Source organism: Phocoena phocoena, chromosome 18 (assembly GCF_963924675.1).
Source record: "Phocoena phocoena chromosome 18, mPhoPho1.1, whole genome shotgun sequence".
NCBI classification, from domain to species: domain Eukaryota; kingdom Metazoa; phylum Chordata; class Mammalia; order Artiodactyla; family Phocoenidae; genus Phocoena; species Phocoena phocoena.
Window position 1 is genome coordinate 53,528,262 of NC_089236.1, and position 24,439 is coordinate 53,552,700.

The following is a 24,439-nucleotide window of genomic DNA, read 5'->3' on the forward strand; positions in this document are numbered from 1 at the left end:
ATACAGACTGAAAGTGAGGGGATGGAAAAAGATATTCCAAGCAAATGTAAATCAAAAGAAAGCTGGAGTAGCAATACTCATATAAGATAAAATAGACTTTAAAATAAAGAATGTTACAAGAGACAAGGAAGGACACTACATAATGATCAAGGGATCAATCCAAGAAGAAGGTATAACAATTATAAATATATATGCACCCAATATAGGAGCACCTCAATACATAAGGCAAATGCTAACAGGTATAAAAGAAGAAATCGACAGTAACACAATAGTGGGGGACTTTAACAACTCACTTACACCAATGGACAAATCGTCCAAACAGAAAATTAATAAGGATACACAAGCTTGAAATGACATAATAGACCAGATAGATTTAATTGATATTTATAGGACATTCCATCCCAAAACAGCAGATTACACTTTCTTCTCAAGTGCACATGGAACATGCTCCAGGATAGATCACATCTTGGGTCACAAATCAAGCCTCAGTAAATTTAAGAAAATTGAAATCATATCAAGCATCTTTTCTGACCACAACGCTATGAGATTAGAAATGAATTACAGGGAAAAAAACGTAAAAAACACAGACACATGGAGGCTAAACAATATGTTACTAAATAACGAAGAGATCACTCAAGAAATCAAAGAGGAAATCAAAAAATACCTAGAGACAAATGACAGTGAAAACATTATAATTCAAAACCTATGGGATGCGGCAAAAGCAGTTCTAAGAGGTAAGTTTATAGCTATACAAGCCTACCTCAAGAAACAAGAAAAATCTCAAATAAACAATCTAACCTTACACCTATAGGAACTAGCGAAAGAAGAACAAACAAAACCCAAAGTTAGCAGAAGGAAAGAAATCATAAAGATCAGAGCAGAAATAAATGAAATAGAAACGAAGAAAACAATAGCACAGATCAATAAAACTAAAAGCTGGTTCTTTGAGAAGAGAAACAAAGTTGATAAGCCATTAGCTAGCCTCATCAAGTTACAACAGATACTGCAGAAATACAAAGCATCCTAAGAGACTACTACAAGCAACTCTATGCCAATAAAATGGACAACCTGGATGAAATGGACAAATCCTCAGAAAGGTATAACCTTCCAAGACTGAACCAGGAAGAAATACAAAATATGAACAGACTAATCACAAGGAATGAAACTGAAACTGCGATTAAAAATCTTCCAACAAAAAAGTCCAGGACCAGATGGCTTCACAGGTGAATTCTAGCAAACATTTAGAGAAGAGCTAACACTCATTCTTCTCAAACTCTTCCAAAAATTTACAGAGGAAGGAACACTCCCAAACTCATTCTATGAGGCCACCATCACCCTGATACCAAAACCAGATAAAGATATTACAAAGAGAGAAAATTACAGACCAATATCACTGATGAATATAGATGCAAAAATCCTCAACAAAATACTAGCAAACAGAATCCAGCAACACATTAAAAAGATCATACAGCATGATCAGGTGGGATTTATCCCAGGGATGCAAGGATTCTTCAATATATGCAAATCAATCAATGTGATACACCGTATTAACAAATTGAAGAATAAAAACCATATGATCATCTCAATAGATGCAGAAAAAGCTTTTGACAAAATTCAACACCCATTTATTATAAAAACCCTCCAGAAAGTGGCCATAGAGGGAACCTCTCTGAACATAATAAAGGCCATACACGACAAAACCACAGCAAACACCATTCTCAATGGTGAAAAACTGAAAGCATTTCCTCTAAGATCCGGAACAAGACAAGGATGTCCACTCTCACCACTATTATTCAACATAGCTTTGGAAGTCCTAGCCATGGCAATCAGAGAAGAGAAATAAAAGGAATACAAATTGGAAAAGAAGAAGTAAAACTGTCACTGTTTGCAGATGACATGATACTATACACAAAGAATCCTAAAGATGCCACCAGAAAACTACTAAAACTAATCAATGAATTTGGTAAAGTAGCAGGATACAAAATTAATGCACAGAAATCTCTTGCATTCCTATACACTAATGATGAAAAATCTGAAAGGGAAATTAAGAAAACACTCCCTTTTACCATTGCAACAAAAAGAAGAAAATACCTAAGAATAAACCTACTGAGGAAGACAAAAGACCTGTATGCAGAAAACTGTAAGACACTGATGAAAGAAATTAAAGATGATATCAACAGATGGAGAGATATACCATGTTCTTGGATTGGAAGAATCAATATTGTGAAGATGACTATAGTATCCAAAGCAACTTACAGATTCAATGCAATCCTTATCAAATTACCAATGCATTTTTTACGGAACTAGAACAAAAGATCTTAAAATTTGTATGGAGACACAAAAGACCCCAAATAGCCAAAGCAGGTTTGAGGGAAAAAAAATGAGCTGGAGGAATCAGACTCCTCAACTTCAGGTTATACTACAATGCTACAGTAATCAAGACAATACGGTACTGGCACATAAACAGAAGTACAGATCAATGGAACAAGATAGAAAGGCCAGAGGTAAACCCAGGCACCTATGGTCAACTAATCTATGACAAAGGAGGCAAGGATTTACAATGGAGAAAAGACAGTCTCTTCAATAAGTGGTGCTAGGAAAACTGGACAGCTACATGTAAAAGAATGAAATTAGAACACTCTCTAACACCATATACAAAAATAAACTCAAAATGGATTCAAGACCTAAATGTAATAAGACCGGACACTATAAAACCCTCAGAGGAAATCACAGGAAGAACACTCTCACATAAATCACAGCAAGATCTTTTTGATCCACCTCCTAGAGCAATGGAAATAAAAACAAAAGTAAACAAATGGGACCTAATGAAACTTAAAAACTTTTGCACAGCAAAGGAAACCATAAACAAGACAAAAAGACAACCCTCAAAATGGGAGAAAATATTTGCAAATGAATCAACGGACAAAGGATTAATCTCCAAAATATATAAACAGCTGATGCAGCTCAATATTAAAGAAACAAACAACCCAATCCAAAAATGGGCAGAAGACCCAAATAGACATTTCTCCAAAGAAGACATACAGATGGCCAAGAGGCACATGAAAAGCTGCTCAACATTACTAATTATTCGAGAAATGCAAATCAAAACTACAATGAGGTATCACCTCACACCAGTTAGAATGGGCATCATCAGAAATCTACAAACAAATGCTGGAGAGGGTGTGGAGAAAGGGAACCCTCTTGCACTGTTGGTGGGAATGTAAATTGATACAGCCACTATGGAGAACAGTATGGAGGTTCCTTAAAAAACTAAAAATGTAATTACCATATGACCCAGCAATCCCACTACTGGGTATTTACCCAGAGAACACCATAATTCAAAAGGACACATGCACCCCAATGTTCACCGCAGCACTATTTACAATAGCCAGGTCATGGAAGCAATCTAAATGCCCATTGACAGACGAATGGATAAAGATGTGGTATACATATACAATGGAATATTACTCAGCCATAAAAAGGAATGAAACTGGGTCTTTTGTAGAGACGTGGAGGGATCTAGAGACTGTCATACAGAATGAAGTTAAGTCAGAAAGAGAAAAACAAATATCGTATATTAATGCATATATGTGGAACCTAGAAAAATGGTACAGATGAACTGGTTTGCAGGGCAGAAATTGAGACACAGATGTAGAGAACAAATGTATAGACACCAGGGGTGGAAAGTGGCAGGGCATGGTGGTGGGGGTGTGATGAATTGGGTGATTGGGATTGACATATATACACTGATGTGTATAAAATGGATGACTAATAAGAACCTGCTGTATAAAAAAATAAGATATAATCCAAAACTTCAAAAAAAAAAAAAAGTCCATTTCACTCATTCTAGGTATTCCTTTATTCTGAATGTTTAGTACTCCTATATTTGATTTACAGTATGTTGTTATTTTGCACTTTACATTCAAGTTTTGCCGCTGCATTTTAAAATTTATTTATGTCCCAGCTTATTGCCTAATTCTACCTAATATCTTCACTGGGCATCCAAAATGGGCTTATTAAATATCCCAGATAATTGTGAGGTCTCAGGGTAGCTCTGGGTATTGAATTTAACACGTGACCTTTAAAAGAACAAAGAAAAACTGTATTTTATGTAGCTCTCTTTTACATTCATCTCTTATACCACTCTTTTTTTTTTCCCTATACCACTCTTATAAGCCCAGAGTAAAGTTTTCAAACACATCTTCATGCTCTAAGAAACATTTATTACCAAAAATTTAAATGCAATTCAATAACTATAAAAGAGACCCTATAGAACTTACTGATGGCTCAGGAAGAAGAAAAGTTACAGGGGACATGGCTGATTGATAAATACTGTGACTTCCCAGCTGTATTTCCTTTTCATGTCCTCTTCTCTTCTTAGACAAAACGCTAATAATGTTGGCTACCGAAAACCAAAGAAATTACACACTTCCCCTAAACTTGTAACAAACTCAGTGCAATTATGTCTGTAGTTTCTTTTTTCTCTAAAAGCACTAAGTTCCCTTCTTTGTCTCATCGTGGCCTTTTCTGAGCCTAAATGGCCTTTATTTTACACGTGGGTATGACTCAGTATTCACACTAAGCTGCAGATACTTCTCTGGTGCTTAACCTCACTGAAGATCAGTATGTGGCAGCACATCTTTAAAACATCATATGGAGCATTAATGATTTCAGGAGGCAGGATTTAGTAATTCAGCACAGTAACAGTATTTTAAGAGAATGCACATAGGCTGAATGGGTGGTTGTGGACCTGGATACCACAAAACCATCTCTATTCAGCACAAGACTCCACTGTGGATAAACCTGAAGTCAAGCTAAAGGCTAGTCCCTTTGGCCAGCAAAGCTCTACAGCACTTGATTATTACCTCTAGTGCTGATAGCATGGATCTCATCTCCTTTCCTAGACTGGAAAATCCTAGAGGTTTGCCCTTTTCACCTATGCTTTCTTTATCTTGTTGTATGGATGGAAGAATAATTGAAAAAAATGAACCTGCCTCATAAGCCAAATATTCTCTTTCATGGAGTAGTCTAAACCAGCTACTCACAGCTCTCTTGGAAGCAGTCATTAAATATTTAACTATTTACAATATTAAAAAAATCAGAGAATGGTAGTGCTAGAAAAGATATGGTCTAAACCTTTCATTTTATAGGTAGGGAAATGGACAGGTGTTTGTCTTTATGCATACAGGGCAGTCACTAACATAAGCTTAAAAAACAAAATTAAGCCAAACCACAATGAGAAGAATAGAAATACAACCTTTAAATTGATGTCACTCTTCCACAAGAAGATGCAAATTCATATAGAGGCACTACAGAGTCTCCAATTATAGTCACAAATGGAACCACCTGATATTTCTTGGCAGCTAATAACATTTAAGGAGAAAAAGTTTTCCTATTTCTTATAAATGCTCATCCAGGGATTTCTGTCCTTTCCCCCCAAATCATCTAATGATGACTCAAAATAATATGGTGACTTATACTTTTGAAGGTACTTAAAATACTACAGAATTTTAAAAACAACCACAACTTACCTCCTTCAACTTTTCCACATCATCTTTCACTTTTTCATAGATTTCACTAGCTGTTCTAAGTTTTTTCTTCCACTCTGCTACAGTTTCTGGGTCAACTTTACTTGGATTATCTGCAACTGGATGTTTGTCTTCATTTTGGTTGCCCTGCATCAAGGTTAAAGGATCCAGAATAGTCTTGATCTGTGACTCCAAGCTGAGATTTTTACTCTTAAGCTCTTCTACTTCTTTCTGTAGACAATCTATTTCATCCTGAAAAAGCATTGCATAGCCATCAGGTAGACAGAGACACTAAACACATACATATGCTAGAGTGAGGCCAATGTGCTTTTAAATTTTATACTCAAAATTCTGTAGATACATAGATTCTTTATGCATCAGGAAAGCTTTGCAGACAGAAAGTCACATATAGTTGAAATTCTCAAAATGTATTTTGACTCTGATAAAAATAGGCATTTCTGGGCTTCCCTGGTGGCGCAGTGGTTGAGAATCTGCCTGCTAATGCAGGGGACACAGGTTTGAGCCCTGGTCTGGGAGGATCCCACATGCCGCGGAGCAACTAGGCCCGTGAGCCACAACTAATGAGCCTGCGCGTCTGGAGCCTGTGCTCTGCAACAAGAGAGGCCGCGATAGTGAGAGGCCCGCGCACCGCAATGGAGTGGCCCCCGCTTGCCACAACTAGAGAAAGCCCTCACACAGAAATGAAGATCCAACACAGCAAAAATAAATAAAACTCCTACCCCCAACATCTTCTTTAAAAAAACAAACAAACAAAAAAGGCATTTCCATTGCTTTTATTTTAATTCAATGATAGTTTGTGATTTAAAAAAAATTAAAATGTCGAATCTTTGATTCTATTTTAGATATCCATAAAATACGAAAAGGCACATGAATTCAACAAGGAAGTAGATCCCTCAGAAGAAAATTCTGAGGCATGTTTAATTGCTTTACTGAGGGGAATTTAAAAATACAGTTTTGATCAAGATTTATAGTTTTGTTTGATGTCTATATTTTTGCTTCTATATTTGAAGTAGGAGTAAAACCACATACCATGTCCTTTCACTTTCCACTTCAGAATAGTACCTGTAGTTAATTTTTAACTCTTCTACATTCTGGATCTTTAATTACTGCTAAGACTATTCCAAGTATTAGTTTTCCCCATGTGGAACTGCTTGCTACCTTAAATCCAGTAACTAAACATTTGGGGCTAGAACTCTTTTCTGTGATACAATTTATTCATCTATAATGGATATTTCATCTTAAACTAAGATTGTCAGAAATTTTGTTGTTAGAAAATAAACTTCAATATGCCAGTGATCTTCTAAAGGATTAATTTGATTAGCATCTAAGTGTGATAAATATTAAGTAAATAAGAATACGTTTCAGAGCTAACACAGATAGTGCTATTTACTATTTTAAATTACAATACATTTCAAGTTAAATAGCATTATAAAATGAGAAAATCACTTTACTTGTGTGAATTAATATATTAATGAATAAACAAATATAAACAGGAAAACATATGAATGAACATTTATTCATTTATTTATGTCCCACATTATTTCAAAAAATTTTTAAAGCAGCTGAAGCAGTTTCCATTTACATAGTATAACTTAAAGATATTTTGTGTCAAAGGAAGAGAGCAATAATATCCCTCATTTAGTCGATATAAAATGACAACTGGGCCTAATGTTCAAAAGTATATGTATTCCATTAACATGAAGCTAATTTAGAAAAAGTTCCATCACCATGTCAAATCACCTTCACAGGAAGAAAACCACTGCATAATCTCACATATATGTGGAATCTAAAAGAGTCAAATACATAGAAGCAGAGTTAAACAGTGGTTACCAAGCGTGCAAGGTGGGGGAAATGGAGAGGTGGGAGAAATAGGGAGCTGGTTCAAGGTGTGCTAAGTTGCAGTTATACAGGATAGAGATAGTCTAGAGATCTACTACTGTATAACATGATGACTATAGTTAATAATACTGTACTGTATACTGGAAATCTGCGAAGAGAGTAGATTTCAGGTACTCTCACCCCACACACAAAGTAACTATGTGAGGAGACAGCTATGTTAATTAGCTTGATTGATGTAATCACTTCACCATGTATATGTATATCAAAACATGTTATACACCTTAAATATACACAATTTTTATTAAAAAAAAAAAAACCACTGTTTTACATGGGGAAAAAAAAAGAATTAGGAAATAGCATATCTCACACCAAAATCTCTTTGCTGGTAGCTGACATAAGTATATTTTCTTTACCAGAACTGATCAGACTTATAATTAGCAGTGAATTTATAGGTAGAAACAAAAACAGAATGATGGTTATAGTCTCTGTTTGCCAGACCATTCACAATGCCTTGTGGGGGCTGGAAGACTGACTTTTACAAGGGAGTTTCCTTTATCTCCCACCTCTTGAGGGAGTAACTTACAAAACAATGTTTCTGTTGAGGACAAATTTAAAATTAAAAGAAAGAAAAAAAGGAAATGTTTCCATCTGTTCCCTTCCACTATTTGAAATAGGAAAGGGAAAAAGAAAAAATTTATCAAATAAGATATTTTTAAACTGGCATTTAAAATAAGATTTCATTAGATGCTTACTCTAAGAAGTCCAGGGACTGATAGCTCAGTTTTACCTTGAATTCAATGCTGTCATCATTTAACATTTTAATTATTATTTACCTCATATTCTTTGTGGAGTAATTCAAGTCTAGTTTTCCGAAGGTGCTTCCTGACTGTATGGCTCAGTATAGGTTCACTTTCACTTGTTCCTCCTATAGGGAAAAAAAAAAGCTAACTTTTCATTCTGATTTGGGTAGAATGAAAATTAAAATGAACTCTTTTCTTATTGTTCTATATAGTTCTCTAGCTTAATTTCTACCCTTTTCCTTATAACCACGTGGGCTGCCATCTAGGCCTCTTCTGTACTTTAATCCTGAGAAAAGATAAATAACACCATAAGAAATACCTTCAATAAAATAACATGTTGTGTTTACTTACCTATGTATCTTATTATATTAAACTCAATGAAGGCAAAGGCTCTATTTTATTAATGATCACATTTGGACAACTGCAAATTTTGAGTACCAGACAACTGCTAATGATAAAATCAATGATTATATTTACAGCTAACCAATAAGTTGTATAAATATTATCAATATTATCTGTACATGATATAATTATCAAATACATATTATTATCTGTATATATCACATATGATACATATATTATGATATATATTATTATAACCAATGTATTCATTCAAACATATGTGGTTACACAACTGAAAAGATTAATGTGTCTTTTCACTGATTCTAACAACCCAGTTGCGGTGGATTATAAATCACAGCACTAATTGTATGTCCATAATAACTCACACAAACACACTCAAGATGTTTTCTTCCTGAGAGCTCTTCACTTATGCTGTGGTTACCTTCTTTGTACTTCTCAGCATCATGATAGCAAAGGCATATACAGATATTCTTTTTCAGGATGTTCTATCCAAATGGCAGGATGGATGAACCATTTTACTTGAGAGAATTTATGAAATATCACTTAGATATGAATGAATAAAGGAGGGAGAAGGGATGTGAAAAGAAGCTGGGGAAAAGAACATTCGAATTATTTTAATCAACAAAACTCATATTCCGCAAGGAAAGACCTGACTCCTGGTAAAGGTCAGTGCAGGTAGAAAAGTAGAGGCTAAGGTTAACACTCCAGTTTCCAGCACAGCAGAGAAATATTCCTCTATCAGACTCCATCCAGGTACTCAAGAAAGAAACCTTGGAGCCAGCTCCGACTCCCCTTTCAGATCACTTAGTTCCAAAGTTCCACTGGTTGTTCTTTTGTTCTAGCATATGTACCTTCCTTTCCATTATAAAAATTTTAGTTAAGCCGATTTTGCCTAACTTGGGACTATGACAATGACTTCTTAAGTTTTCTGAAAGGTTTTTTTCTATGATTCATGCTATCATGAATTCACTTTCAATTTTTCCTAAAGCAAAACCAAATAAAAATCATTTAATTTTAACAATCTAAGAGAAATAACACTTAAAAAGCTCTTTAAATGCTTTATTTTTCAAGAATCTTCTAGTTCAAGTTTTATCCCCCCTCTTACCTACACTACTGTAGCACTGAATGTTCTTTTTTATTCCCTTAATCCAGAATCACACTCTCCTTCACCTGGGCAAGCGCGTCCAACCTGACCTACTCATGTCCCGTTTCTCCCCTGGAGCCCAGCCTGCACACATCCCCTGAGTGATACTCCTTACACACATTTTGGGTTGTGCCATCCCCTTGCTCAGACCATCATGCCCACCTCGCCCTTCTCACCCACACAGCAGTTCCCCGATTTAGTCTGTCACTCAAGATGCTCTACTCTAATACACTACCAAATGTAAAATAGCTAGCGGGAAGCAGCCGCACAGTGCAGGGAGATCAGCTCGGTGATTTCCCTCCCTTCCACCTAGAGGGGTGGGATAGGGAGGGTGGGAGGGAGGGAGATGCAAGAGGGAAGAGATATGGGGACATATGTATATGTATAGCTGATTCACTTTGTTATACAGCAGAAACTGACACGCCATTGTAAAGCAATTATACGCCAATAAAGATGTTAAAAAAAATAAAAATAGAGTCTCATTTTACGTTTTCAGTCTTATTTCAACAGTCAGACCCAAACTAGACTACTGATCATTTCCAAAAACATGCCTTACTTTACTACTTCTAAACTGTAGTGCATGCTATTCCCCCTGCATGAAATGCCCTCCCTAATCTTTACCATTTGAAAACTTATCCATCCTTAAATCTCCATCTTAAAGGCCACCTGTGTCATGGATCCCTTCTCAATGTTCCTAGCTGAACTTCCCTGTTTAAACTCAGTGGATCTTTCTGTTTGTTTGTTTTTGGCTGTTAGCATCTGCTGCTTTAAACCATTAATATTTTGGTCCACATGCACAGCCTCTACCAGAATGAAAGTTCCAGGAGGCTCTGAGACTTCTCATGGTGCTTTGTGCTCCTCAATTGCTCCACTTACAGATTATGCCAAATGACCAATCCATCCAGTAGGATATTGGTAAAATAACATCACTGAAAATTGTCTATTTCAGTCTTCCTCCAAATAGACACTATTTAAGATTGTTTCAAATCTATTTCTGTATGTTTATAAAATAGACCCTTACCAATAATCTCTTTGCAAGGATTTTCAGGAGTGATGGGGACTCTGCAGGCTGGACATTGGCTATTATTCTTCAACCACAAATCGATACAAATTGAACAAAATACATGGTTGTTGACGCATATAACAGGCTGGCGTACCTTTGAAAAAAGAAACATTACTTTTAGTACAGGGTAACAGTCGTAATGAGAATCTCAATAGTTTTAGCTTACAGCAAATCTCTTCTCTAGAGTACAGAAGTAGGTGCTTTAAGAGGAAGTATAATATCTAGGATTCATAAAAACGCTGCTTGTGCTACCACATTGTTTCTTACACATGTATAATACAGATACTAGCTTAGATATCTGGTCATAGAGACTGAAACTTTGAACACATCATGAAATGGTTTTATTTTGTTCCAAACCACACTTATTGCCAAAAATAAAATGCATTTTGTTCCACTGAGGCTGGGGCAATTTTCCTTCAACTATTCTATTTTTGGATCATGAAATGTCAGAATTAGAAGGTTCTTTAAAGATTATTTAGTCCAATCACCCATATGACATTCAAGACTTGAAATCCTTCCCTCAAGTCATTCTACTATATTACAGAGCAATAGCAATCAACAATTTAGCACTGATTCTTACTAGAAAGTCCCCGAAACCAGAGGCATGAAAGCTACAACAATCTTAAAAGACAAGACATACGCTCTTGTGGTTTACAATCTAAATAGCAAACAATGCTGACAGAAATACTTAAATACACCAAATATATAAATCTTTGACTCAGTGTAATCAAATAACAATACTTTACATTTATATTGTCTTATATTTTACAATGGGCTTTCCATGCATTCTCTCTCTCTCTCAATAACCCTGTGAGATAAACGGTAAATATACTTTACTAATAAGGAAACCAAGGTGTGAATATATTAGGTGGCCTGCTCAGGGTTAACGATGTAGGTGTTCTGACTGTGTAGCTGTTTTATCAGAGGGAAAATAGAAGAGAAGCTGTTTTAGTTTTCTACTTATTTGTTTACATATTTATTGTAAATTTATATTTATCTCCCCTTTTAGACTGGAAACTCCGTAAGAGCAAGAATTTCTTTCGTCTCATTCATTTCTGAATCCCTGGTACCTAGAAAATAGGTTAGTACACAGTAGGTACGCAATAAAGTCTTGTTGAATGAAGTAATTGCTATTAGGACAGTACTTAAAATTCAATTTATTGGGGAACTTGTCAGAGGGAATAGGCAATTCTTTCACATTTTGTTGTAAAGAAGAGAGCATAAAAATATGGCCAGCATAAGAAATGATAACAGGAATGACACAGTAAAAAGGGGATATTAATAAATGATGGAGGAAGAGGGGGAGGGATTAAGAGCCATAGATAGCAAAGTCCCTAAGAAGTCAAGAGGGGAATGATATCCAAAGCACAAGGGGGCAGATTTTGGCTTATATGGAGTGAGGATCTGTCTTCCATTTTAACAAAAGGGAAAACCGAGGGTACAAGAACAAATACAAAGTGGATGGAAGATCTGTTGATGGAAAGATGAGGGAACTCATGTTCCAACTGCTTATTGTTTGTGATTAAATATGACGTGAGGTTACCAGCTGCAAGTGAGAAGAAGGGGGGAATATCGACTTGAGAAAATAGGAGAATAAAGCAGTTGCTTTGGAAGGTAAGAAAGTAAATTTATTAGGGTTATGTACAGAGCTGGATTGCCAAACACTGTTGAGTATGTGAATGGCAGCAAACTGATAGAGTCAACCAATGGATCTTGAAAAGGCTGAAGTAATACTGGAAGAGTAGGTATGATGAGAAGAGGAGCAGATGCTTATAGTCAAAGCACAGGAGGCGGTACAGCTGCTTTCCCTAATGTTTTGTCCTGGGACACCTTACCTGACAAAGTTCTATTTTCTCTCTCAATCTCATGTATCACATAGTGTTAACATGTTTTCTATGGTAACAGTTCCTGAGAATCCTCTGTAACTGGACCTTAGTAAGTGGCAGAGCTTAGGCTTCTAGAGACAAACCTGGGGCTGACTTCAGCTCTGCTACTTATTGAACTGTTTGACCTAGGGTTAACCCTTTAGTTACAGTGGCATCTGTTTCCTCTTCTGAAAACTATGGTTTAACCTAGTAAACTTTTCATTCAGATGTTGCTTAAGATTTAATAATATAAAGATGTAAGCACAGAGACTTCCACACAGCAATCCCTGGGGAGGGGAGGGGAAAGGAGAAAAGGACTATATTCACGTGCCCAGGAGCCAACTCCATGTAGGCATCTTAAAGCTGCCCCAACCATAACATGTCCAAAGCCAAACCTGGCCTCCACACACTCACTCCCCATCCTGCGCTTCTTGTCTAAGTTACTGGCACCACCACCTCACCACTCAGGCTAGAATACTGAGAGCTGTCTCTGACGCACCCTTTTTATTTATCCTCACCATCCAATCAATCATCAAATGCTGGTATCATATATCAGTCTAAGAAGCCAGAGATTTTAAGATATACCCATATTTTATTTACCACTAAGAAAAAAGAAAGAATGAAAAATGCTGCCAATTACAACTGCAAGATGCTATCGCTTATAAAATAGAACCAGATTTCAGAGATGTTATAACGTGGGAAAAAAAGTATATCCCAGAATAGTCAAAATGTGGCAAACCTACCTCTAAATGTTCTTTTACTATCATCTATCACTTCTTTTCCATCTTCACCTCAATGACTTCAGGTTCTCATTCTCTTAGCCCAATCTATTGCAATGACCTCCTCCCAAGCTTCCTTGCTTCCACATGTTCACTGCTGTCCACCTTTCATACTGATGCCAGAGATAGCCATCTAAAATATGGAGCAGCAGCTTTCACTGCTCTCCTGCAAAACAACGTTTTTTTCCCTGCTCATAGTTTTAAGTACAGCTTCCAAAGAACAATGTAATCTGGTTCTTAAATAGCCATATCTTTGATCTGCTGTTTCAATACTTGACAAAACCTATACTTCAACCACACAGATATACCCAATGTTCATCAAAAGGAATAAGAATAGAGTCTCCTTGTTTACTGGGCTCTCATTTTTTAGCTTAATATGTTCCACTGGCCTCCCAACTTCCCCAATCAAAATAAAATCCTTCCCATCTTTTAAGATGGAAATCAAAGGTTACCTCTTCTGTAAGGCCTTCACTAATCGTTTTTAGAATTAACTGGATCTTTGTCTGATTCTTATAAGAGCACTTCTTATACATTGATTTAATGTTCACTGGCCTTGGAAAATTGCTTACACCCTGCCTTCCCTATTAGATTTCAGGCTCCCTGGGGGCAGGGGCACTGTCCTGTTCAGCTTTATGTCCACCTACAACAACTTATACAATGTATACTCTAAGATTAATAGAAGTGAGTTTTGATGTATTAAAACAAAAGGCTGAGATAATGCTGCTAAAAGCATCTCAAGAAGCAAAAGGTCAATGGCCACTGCCAAATTTTGAAAAAGTGAAAGTTTAACCTTTCCATTTAATCTGCCAGAATGATACAGAAGAACAACCACAGGCAGACTACTTGGCTCTGTCTGCTAACAGCCACTGGCAATGTCACCCAAAGGAGAATCATTTTCACTGTTCAATACCTGGTATTATCATTGTCATTGTGTTGGATTTTGAAACAGTTGACTAATTCATTTCTTTGGACCATGTACTTATCAGATGATGATTTCTAGACAATGGTTTAAATGTACTTAGGAGAACAGAAACCTATAAAGGAGAAAGAACTACTAAAACAAATTACTTGTTATTTATTTGACCATAACCTACAGAAGCAAAACACAAAGAATCTAGCCCTCCTTCAATTCCTGTCCACCCATTTCCTCTGCCCAGATCCTGCTATATACAACACCAAAACACATACACAAATAATTTTCTTTAATAAGATCTTCTCAAGATACAGAAATAGTCATAATTTGCCTATGTTATTAGACTTTATATCCAATTTACTCTCAAATGAGATCTGTGGCAATAACACAGTAAGCACTCTTACAAAATAAAAATGCAAGAAGACAATGGCAAAGCTAAGTGGCACGTACAATTCCAAACTAATGTGGAGTAAGCATGCTGAGGTGATATCCTAGGGTAATGCCCCACGAGGCTGGTGAGGAGAGGAAGAGAAGACAAAGCAAGGGATGAAAAGTGGGCTCTCCTCACTGGAATGGGCCCAAGGAAGCAGTCCTAAGTATAAAAAACATTAACCCTATAATATATAATTCTACTATGTAGTTTCTCTTATCTGAAGATGTTTCAGTTTTAAGAGACTTTACCACAAAAACCCCTTTCATAAAAAGCAAACATACCTGGGAGGAGTCATGGCTAAAGGTGTTGTCCATTAATATCCATTCTAGACTTACCTAATAGGAGTTATATATTGGTTTAGGGCAGGGTCTGTCAACTTTGACACTACTGACATTTTGGAACAAAAAGTTTTTGTTGTGGGAGGCTGTCCTGTATATTGTAGGATGTTTAGCTAGCAGCATCCCTGGCCTCTATCCACTAGATATGAGTAACACCTCCAAAGACAATCAGAAGTAGACATTGCTAAATGTCTCTGTGGAACGAAATGTACTCCCATCCCATTGAGAACCACTGGGCTGGGATACTCACATGAATTTCCCTAACAACCTAATGGGGTTGATAGTATCAAATTCATTTTCAGCTGTAGAAGCTGAGACTCAAGGAAATAATGATACAGGTTCCAAGTGGCAGAGTCAGCATTCAACCACCATTACACATGCAAACTGAATGATCTTTCAACTAAGAAATAGTTCTTTCTTCCTTAGAGCAGGTTTAGTAAATAATAATCTGGGAGTAAGAAATAGAAGGCACATGTCTGAAAGGATCAAGACACCAGGATCAGTAGGGACTGCAGAAAAGAGGTACTGTACTGATGGAGGTGGCTGGAGGGAAAAGGCAGTAGATGAACTTTACCAGCTGGCCTGGCAATTTCACTTACAATCAACTTCTCTGCTCTTGTCACCTTTACTAGAGACTAGAGCTAATCCTTCTTCTCCGAAGAATATCCTTCTGGCACCTATGTCAAAATTTTATGGGTTTCACTAGTGGAGACCTAGAAAGACTGAAAAACAAAGCTGAGGTAGAAATGATTGTAGTAGGGGCCCGCCTACTCAACCTTAGAAATTTGGAAACTTTTAAAAATAAAATTCCTGGATTGCTCTTGCTATGTTTCAAGAAATATTTGGCTCTGGGCCAGAGTAGGACCTAGAACTTTAAAACTGTGTGATCCTGAGAACTAAGTTATTATACTTAATGCCTATTGGTCTGGGTCCCCACTTCTGTCTACATAAAAAGAGAGATAATACATTTCCCTTCTCCCATCTTTATCCCTACCTAGAATGCCTTAAGGATAAACTGGAATCTTATTTGTGAAGTAAATATGTCAGCTATTATATGCCAACCTTGAAAATTATTAGGATATATCAACACTTTTTTGAGTTAATTTTTATTATACTCCATGTTAAGACACAACATTGTTATACTTTTCTGAAAGTGTCTGCATTCTTCAAGCTTATTTTAATCTAGAAAAGAGAAAATGCAAAATTTATATACTCCACATGACTTTTTTTCAAAGCAAATTACCTGTGACAATTATGTACAAGGCTGGTTCTTAAATCTACTCTTGGGAACTGAGAGACAATCAGGACTCAAACATGGGCTCAGTGTACTGAGGTGGGTGGCTTGCTGGCCGATCAACAGCCCCTAATGAACACTGATTAATGAATTCAGTCAACCTAGAGTTAGGATGCTAAGTTGCTAAGGCTTTGTCTCTAGCTCTATCTTTGCAACATTTTAAATCAACTACATGTGTGGAAAGCAAAGCAAGAAGTCCTCCCTGAAAGAAGGGTTCTTTTCCACAGTGTTCCTAGTGGGAAAGAGTCCATGCTATTACTGGACATTTCAAGAGATGGACACTCCACATTCTAAGAAAGCTGATTTCATTTCTGATTATTTCAGCCAGAAAGCTTGCATTATATTACGTACAAATCTTAATATCGTGGAGCTACCCAAAGCTTGATTCCCTTCCAAATGAAAATACTTTATTTAATGATTCGCTATCATGTTCATTCACTCCAACACTATTCCATTCCATCTATATTCCAACCTCAATTTCAATTCCTTTCCAAATGATTTCAAATACTCTAGTTTATTTATATTTATCTTAAAGCATGGTGCCCCAAACTGGATTCATACTCAAGTGAGGAATAACTGGATATGATATATTAATGTTAAACAGCATTAGAAGCCTAGTTGCTTGGCACTTCTCTTGAGAACCTCCTCTGTCCTTTGATAAAACTAACTATGGGCCACATTTGGCTGTCACTCATGGCAAAACGCTGACTCGGTCAATAAAAGTATTACCTGCAACAGTTTTGTTTCATAGCTTAAATCCTAATTGAGAGATAAAAGCCTGGAATTATCTAGAGATAAACTGGTCTGTAGCATTCTGGTGGCAGGACCAAATGTCACTGAACAGATATCCTGGGCTAGATCATTTCTGTACTTTGGCCTGCTGGCCTATTAGTCCAAGGCATGGAAAAAAATTAAAGAGGAATAGGCAAGAAAATGTTATATATAAATTGTCCCACAGGATGTACCCAACTTATTCAGGCCACATAGAGCTCTTACTTACAATATTGGCAAGGTTGCTAAACATTATTGGGCAGAGAGAATCCACCTTTAAGACTGAGGTAGAGTCAGAGGTAGGAAATGCAAAACGTTTAAACTTTTCAATTTTAAGCACATTTGTATTCAAAAGACAGAGTATTAACCACTTACATACTTGGACTATCTCCACTACTGCTCCCTCCCCCCCGCATTCTTCCCCACCTCCACCCCCATTCCAATCAGCATCTACCTTATCTCTTCAGATTTAAGGTCTATACCACCCCTATCTTCTTTAAGTAATATGCAAGGTTTTTTTTTTTTTACAGTAAACCTCTAGGAATAATGGCCCCTAATTCTGTAGAAAAATCAAAAATGAAGACTGCTAATTCTATATGGTACAAATGGTGAGGGCAGCAAAAGGATGATTATACAGAAGAGGGCTAGTCAGGAAGGACCTTAAGGCAGATCTCAGAGGTGGCCGGAGATGCTGTGTGTCGGGGAGATGGAAGTAACATCAGGAACCCGCTGCTACTCCAGGCCATACCATCTCCAGTACCCCACAAATACAGCTGTGTGTGGGAGGGTGAGTAGCACAAGCAGATCAGAATTGCTTTAACTATACAAAAGGAAACAGGGATAGGGAACCAACTAAAACCTCTCGATGTACTGTGGCAATTTCCTGGACAAACAGGTCCCACTCTGTTGGGAATGTAAATCTTCATTGAGTGAGTGTACTGGTCTCATGAAGCAACTGGGAAGAACATTTACTGGGAAAGGCTGGCTTCCTCATTTTGAGGGTCTGCCTCAGTGTCCATAGTAAAGGTTAACATTTATTAAGTGCCAAACTTCATGCTAAGCACTGCATATGAATTACTTCATTTAATCCTCCCCAAAAGACAAGGATTAATGTTAATACTATTATCATTCCCATTGTACAGATAAGGAAACTGCTCTGAGGGAGGTTAAGTAATGTGTATAAGGTCGTATAACTATTAAGTGGAAGACCTAGATTAGAACTTAGTCTGAACACAGTACTCAGGGCCCTCAACCACTACGCCTTTCTGCCTCCATAGCAGACATAAACAAATCATTAACCTTTAATTAATTAATCACATTTAATTCTAGAATACAGTTAACCAGTACATGGCAGAAAAAAGACACCAAAAGTGTCTGCTGTTATGCATGAGTTCAAGTGAGTTTTTAGGAAGTAACTTACTGAAGACACAAATGGTAACAGGTTCAAACACTGGAGACTCTAAGACTTAGTTTTCTTATTTGAAAAATGGGGAAATCAGCCCTATCTATCTCACAGCACTGGTGAGAGCAGTAAAGGAAATAATTAAATGTATACAAAAGCATCCTGTAATCTGCAAAGCACTATATTCTATTAGCTATCAGTTTTGTTAAACACAGGAAGCATAGGTAGGCAAAATCAGCCAGGCAAAACACATTTTCAACACAACTGCAAGAGACAGTCTATGAACTAAGGGAAACTAGATATAATGTGTACAACAAAGTGAAAATTATTTCCGAAGGTTATTTTATCAGCCCTTTACCAGGCTACTGTTGGGAGTAAATTCACTCAGAACTTAACTTGTGGGAACTTCAAGTCAGGAGCCAAACGCAGACTGTAGCATATTGAAACATCTTGCCCTCCTCTCAGCTATGTATGCAGACAGTGGTAGCAAGTGCCAGCTCAAATAACCACCCTCCACAGGCCATCCTTGATCTCGCCAGTCAGAATGGATCAAGCCATCTCTATATCCTCTCACAGCACATCTGCTATTTCCTTGGCATTTCATTCTGATGGATATCATGAGTCATCAGTTTCTTCCAAGCCTGACTTCCTACTACTTCTTGAACTCAAGAAATTTACATAGACTTAAAGCAGATGATCAAATGATCATATTGGCTGACACTCAAATGTTTGCTCTATTAAGTTTGCATTTCTCAATCCTAAGCCTGTGGCTACAGTTTCAGTGGGGGTGGGGGGACGGTAAACACACACACACGCACACGCACACACACAAACACACCACAAATGTAAAAACAATTCAGCGTGAGAAAAAAAGTCTCCCTTCTAGACCTACGTAGTAAAACAAAATGTTCTTCTTAAACCGAACGGGAGGCATAAACGGAAATGAAAGAGCCAAATGCATTAGAACCTTCAAAACTCTGCTTCTAATTCTGAACTACTTTCTCCACCTAGTTTCACAAACACCTTAGGCACCTCTTGCATCACAAAAAGACGGTATTCTACCTCGTGACTGATCCGTTCTTGGAATTAACAAACGTATCTCTCATTCTAAACGTCATTCAGGGACACGTACTATTTATTTTTCTAATTCTGAACCCAGAGCAAAGGCCACTCCCAACGCCGGTCTAAGTAAAGGAAATGATCTTGGAAATGGAAAAGACTCTCCAACCAGCACTGGAGGCCCAAGAACAAAACACTCTAGTTTGTGCAGAGGACGAAGGAACCGTAGCGAGGCTCCCAGGAAACGTGTTTTCAGGCTTTGATGGGGATGCACAGGGGCGTAAATTGCTGGGATTCGTTTCTGACCAGGCCTCCTTCGACGCCGGAGTCGCCCGGGTGAGGCCGCCCTCCCTCCACACCCCAGACCGATGTCATCTTCCTCCGAAAGGCACAGAGATGACCACACGAATCGCGGCGCTCTCCCTCCGTCGCCCAGGACGTGGCCACCCCAGCCTAAGGAGAACGCGGGTCGGCGTTCTCAACCAGCCCGGCGCCTCGCGCCGCGTCCCCGCCACACATAGAGACCGGCCTCGGCTCTGGCGGGCCACTGCACACCCGACCCCGATTCGTAGCCGTGCCCGGAATCACCCATTACCTTCCCCAAGCAGATGTGGCACGTGATGGGCAGAGTGAGCGACAATGTAACGTTCTGCACGGTCTGAGCCATGGCAGCGTTCAGAATCCCGCCAACACGGAAGTCCCGCCGACCGCGGCTCCTCACAGCGACTGAGGCCGCGCGAGGCCGGCTACGGTGGCCCAGCAGGGCCACGCCGCGCCGGTCGAGGCAACGAAAATGCGCTTTCCCGGCGCGCGGCTGCTGGAGCTGTTTCCCTTCCTTCTTTCCTTGCTTTTCAGTTTGAAAAATACTCTCCCCGGTTCGGGAGCTACAGGATTCCTGAGAATGGGAAGGAAGGAGGTTTGCTACGGGCATCGAGGATCTTGAAAGTTTAAATGAAAGAGTAATGGTGGAGGGAGGAGAGGAAGATGCAGAAAGGCGATTTAAAATCCCAGGATCTTTCCTGGAGGGTGGGGAGGAGGGAAGAGTTTTCCACCTAAAGAGTAAACCCGACACAGAAAACGCGGCACAGTCAAAACGGGAAGAGGAAAGACAAATAAAAATTTGATGTGTTATCTGTACATTTTAACTTTTCCAAGCAACTTTCTACCGCGCTCAGGTCTTTTTACATTCTTAAATGATGTAATGTCACTTATAAACGACAGTGATTGTCTCCTTGTTTGTTTCAGAGACGTTTTGCGTACATTAATAGCAGCTTTCCGTGAAGACACGCTTTCACTGTTGGCCCTTCTGTGATTTCTATCCGAAAGACTTTAGGATCTGAGCTGTGGACTCTGATTTACACCCACGTGTGAGAAAGCTGCAAAGAGCGTGAACCATCCACACTCCCCGACAGCACTCGCACAGGCGTTTAAAGCCTTCATTTAAGGCGCCTGGTTGGATATGAAATGTACCACTATGTTGCTGAACTCTGAAGAAGAATGTGTGATGTTATAAGTTAGCACTTCCTACCAATGAAAAAGAAAAACTCTGAAAGTTCCTAAATGAATCTTTGAGTATAACAGATTTGGAATTTAACTGCAATTTACTTTAAGTGAGGAAGAGCCAGTGTGATCAATTTATGCAAACAAATACAATCTGTGAGTAGGGAGATTTAGAAACAAAACCAGTGCAACTACTTCTACTAATCTTTTTGTGGGAGAGAGCATTATAATTACAAGAAGCAGCCTCATGGTTAAAAGAAAGGGGTCTGGACCTGGGCTGCAGGGCAGAAATCCCTGCCTGAACAAATTCCTGGCTCTACTGGCTTCAGACTATTTGTTTAACCTCTCTGCTTCTCAGCTTCCTCATTGGTAAAGTGTGTGTGTGTGTGTGTGTGTGTGTGTGTGTGTGTGTGTGTGTGTTGAATGAGGTCAATGTATGTTTACTATCACGTCTACAAAAGGAACAGACAATTATGAGACTGAAGCAGCTAGTAATTCACTTGAAGTAGCCCAATTCCAGTTCAAAATCGGCTCACAGGTGATAGTGAGAATTCTTCCAAACAGCTCAGTAACTTAATTTCCTAGGAATTGGAGACCATCACATGCTTGGGATAGGAGATTTGGGCAAAATAGTCATATTGATTGTCTGTTTAATGGCCACTTTTTTTCTGAATGACTGGCCTAAAAGTCATCTGGTTTGCCTATTTCCTGGCTGTTTGGAGTCATATTAAATGGGGTCTCGGCTTCACATGTTTTGCTAAATGCATCTTTCATATTCCTGGCTGTAAATCTCAGGCTTCAGAATGCGAAAGCTCCAAGTCATTACCCACCATCGTTCAAGGTTTGCCTTTTCCCCATCTTACTGTTTTCTTCCCTGTTCTCACCTTGTTCTCACCTTTTTTATACCTAATGTGGTATTTTAGGACCTGTCATTCCCACCCTCTGAGGGGGATGTAGGACTGAGACTGTTCTGCCTTGGAGACAGTGCAATAGGAAGACACGTTGAAGACAGTTTTTTTAAAAAAAGACTTTTCCAAAGCTACTAGGGAAAGTTCATTTCTTGTTAATCATCCTGATAATTGGTGTTAGTACTCAGTCACAAAAATATATTTAAAAAATCATAACCAACATTTTAAGTAGAATGTTTAAATCTAGACTATTTCAAACATCCCTCATTTGTATCATTGTCACAGCTTCTCAGTGCTGTTCTAGTGCTCTGTCCATATAGCTCTTTTTGCATTAGGCTAATAACATTCTATTATAGTTGATTGTTTATTTGTTTGCCCCTACAACAGACTGTCTGTTTCTTGAGGCCCGGGATTGTATTTGATTTATCTCGTATCTGGTACTGAGTGACTAGTCCACAGACCGTAATATTTTCTTTAGCCACCAACTACCTTTATTACAGACCCAGGCTGCTTTACACATTGTGTTTACTTGTTTTTCACTTCAAAATGGAAGACTGTATGGCATTTTGCTAATTATAAAAATATCAATAGTAAGAGTCATCTTGAAAATTAAGCCATTTATAAATATATAAAATAATAAGCAAAAGTTCCTCTAAGCTTATGCCTTACCTCTCGAACCTGATTGGTAATCACTATCAACATTCTGGAGCATATCCTTACAAACATTTTCATTCATATATTATTGTGTGCATAAGCGCAGATAGGATCATACCATAACATACCTGCTCTGCTCACTAACGATTTGTGAATAAGTATACACACACACACACACACACACACACACACACCTGAGTATTATCGTTAACAATACAGACTGACTAGGACTCTCTCTAGGTCCAGATTGATTCCAGGCCAATTCCCAGGCTTTGCTTTAAATAATTCAAATGCTTTAAGGCCAGGAACTCTCTCTTCCCTCTGCCCTATGAAGGGCATTTCTCTTTTTTGGTGATGCACAAAATTAACTCTTTATTTCACTTCTTAATACATGCACATTCTCCCAACACTCTGGAAGCTGGAGGCTTCCAAAATACGCTGACGTTGTCCTTGCTTTGAGTTTCACTGAATTCCCACCAGAATTCTGTACATTGCTAACACCATATGCAAAGGGGTGGCAAGGAATAGCAGTGAATACACATACTGCAAGTACCTTCTCTGCTCACCTGTGTACTCCATGGTTCCTATTGACTTCACTTTCGAAAGTCCAAAGATAAAATGATTAAGAATATCAACATGGCAGCATCAAAGCTTTAAACCAAGTGCAGGACTCTTCTGAATGTAAGGCCCTGTGTGACTACACAGCTTCATGCCCATGAAGCTGTCCCTGTATGACCAATAGAGTATGGTAGAAGTGACATGTATGACTGCCAAGGCTAGGTCATAAAAGTCACTGTAGCTTCTGCTTTGCTCTCTTGGATTGCTTGCCCTGTGGAAGTGCCTCAAATAACACTCAGACAGCATTGTGGATACGCCTACTTGGGGAGGATCTGAAGCCTTTTGCCAACAGCCAACACAAACTTGCCAGTCATGTGACTGAGCCATCTTGGAAATGGCTCCTCTGGCCCCATTCACACCTTCAGATGACTACAGCTCCAGTGAACATCTTGACTGCAACCTTCTGAAAGAACCCAAGCTACAATTTCCCAGCTTAGTCACTTCTGAATTCCTACCTACAAAAACTATCAGAGATCATTAATATTTATTGCTGTTCTGAGTCACTAAGCTTTGGGGTGAATTGTCCCACAGCAATAGAAAACCAAAGCGATGCTTTAATTCACATTTGCTTTAATTTTAATAAGATATGGCATCTTGACAAATCATATTCTAAACAGACATTATTTGGCCCAAATCATTAAATAATGCTGCCATTACTTTAATAGGAAAACAAAGATTACATGGCTTGTTGACTTTCTGCTTAATTTCTTTCTCAGCTTCTTCGTAGACCCATGAGGAGTCCTGTGACCTGAGGAGTTTGATCAGATACATACAGCACCTGGGATAGGCTAAAGCCTCCTAAATCCTTAGAATTATAAACTTTTAGAAGTAGGAAGGATCTTAGGGGGTTTTATGCAGGCCTTTCCTTTCGCAAATGAGGAAATTGAGGCCTAGATAAGGTAAACCACCAGATAATGGTAGAATGGGAGCTAAATCCTAGATTTCACTTAGACTCTTTGAGATTGTTGGCTAAATGCCTTCATGTAAGTGCAAGATGTATTATTATTAATAAAGTAGTTCAGTAATAAAAAGTCAGTTACAATTGAATTTCTTTGCTAAGAAAACCATCAAATAGCCGTGGAACACCTTTTACTCCTTGTTTAAATCAGATTCATTTTTATGATAAATTATTTAAAAGCAAGTTTAA

At 38.2% G+C, this 24,439-nt stretch overlaps 1 protein-coding gene across 1 annotated transcript in view; it reads right to left on the reverse strand.

Annotated features, from left to right (window-relative positions):
* Nucleotides 1–20,279, reverse strand: part of OBI1 (ORC ubiquitin ligase 1) — a 44,758-nt gene extending 24,479 nt beyond the window's left edge. Inside the window, exons 1-4 of the mRNA XM_065896269.1 lie at nt 20,208–20,279; nt 10,717–10,852; nt 8,222–8,313; nt 5,532–5,780 (exon numbers count right to left, since the gene is read on the reverse strand). Coding sequence (XP_065752341.1) covers nt 5,532–5,780; nt 8,222–8,313; nt 10,717–10,852; nt 20,208–20,279 — 549 coding nt within the window. The remainder of the gene's footprint in view (nt 1–5,531; nt 5,781–8,221; nt 8,314–10,716; nt 10,853–20,207) is intronic.
* Nucleotides 20,280–24,439: the final 4,160 nt, after the last annotated feature.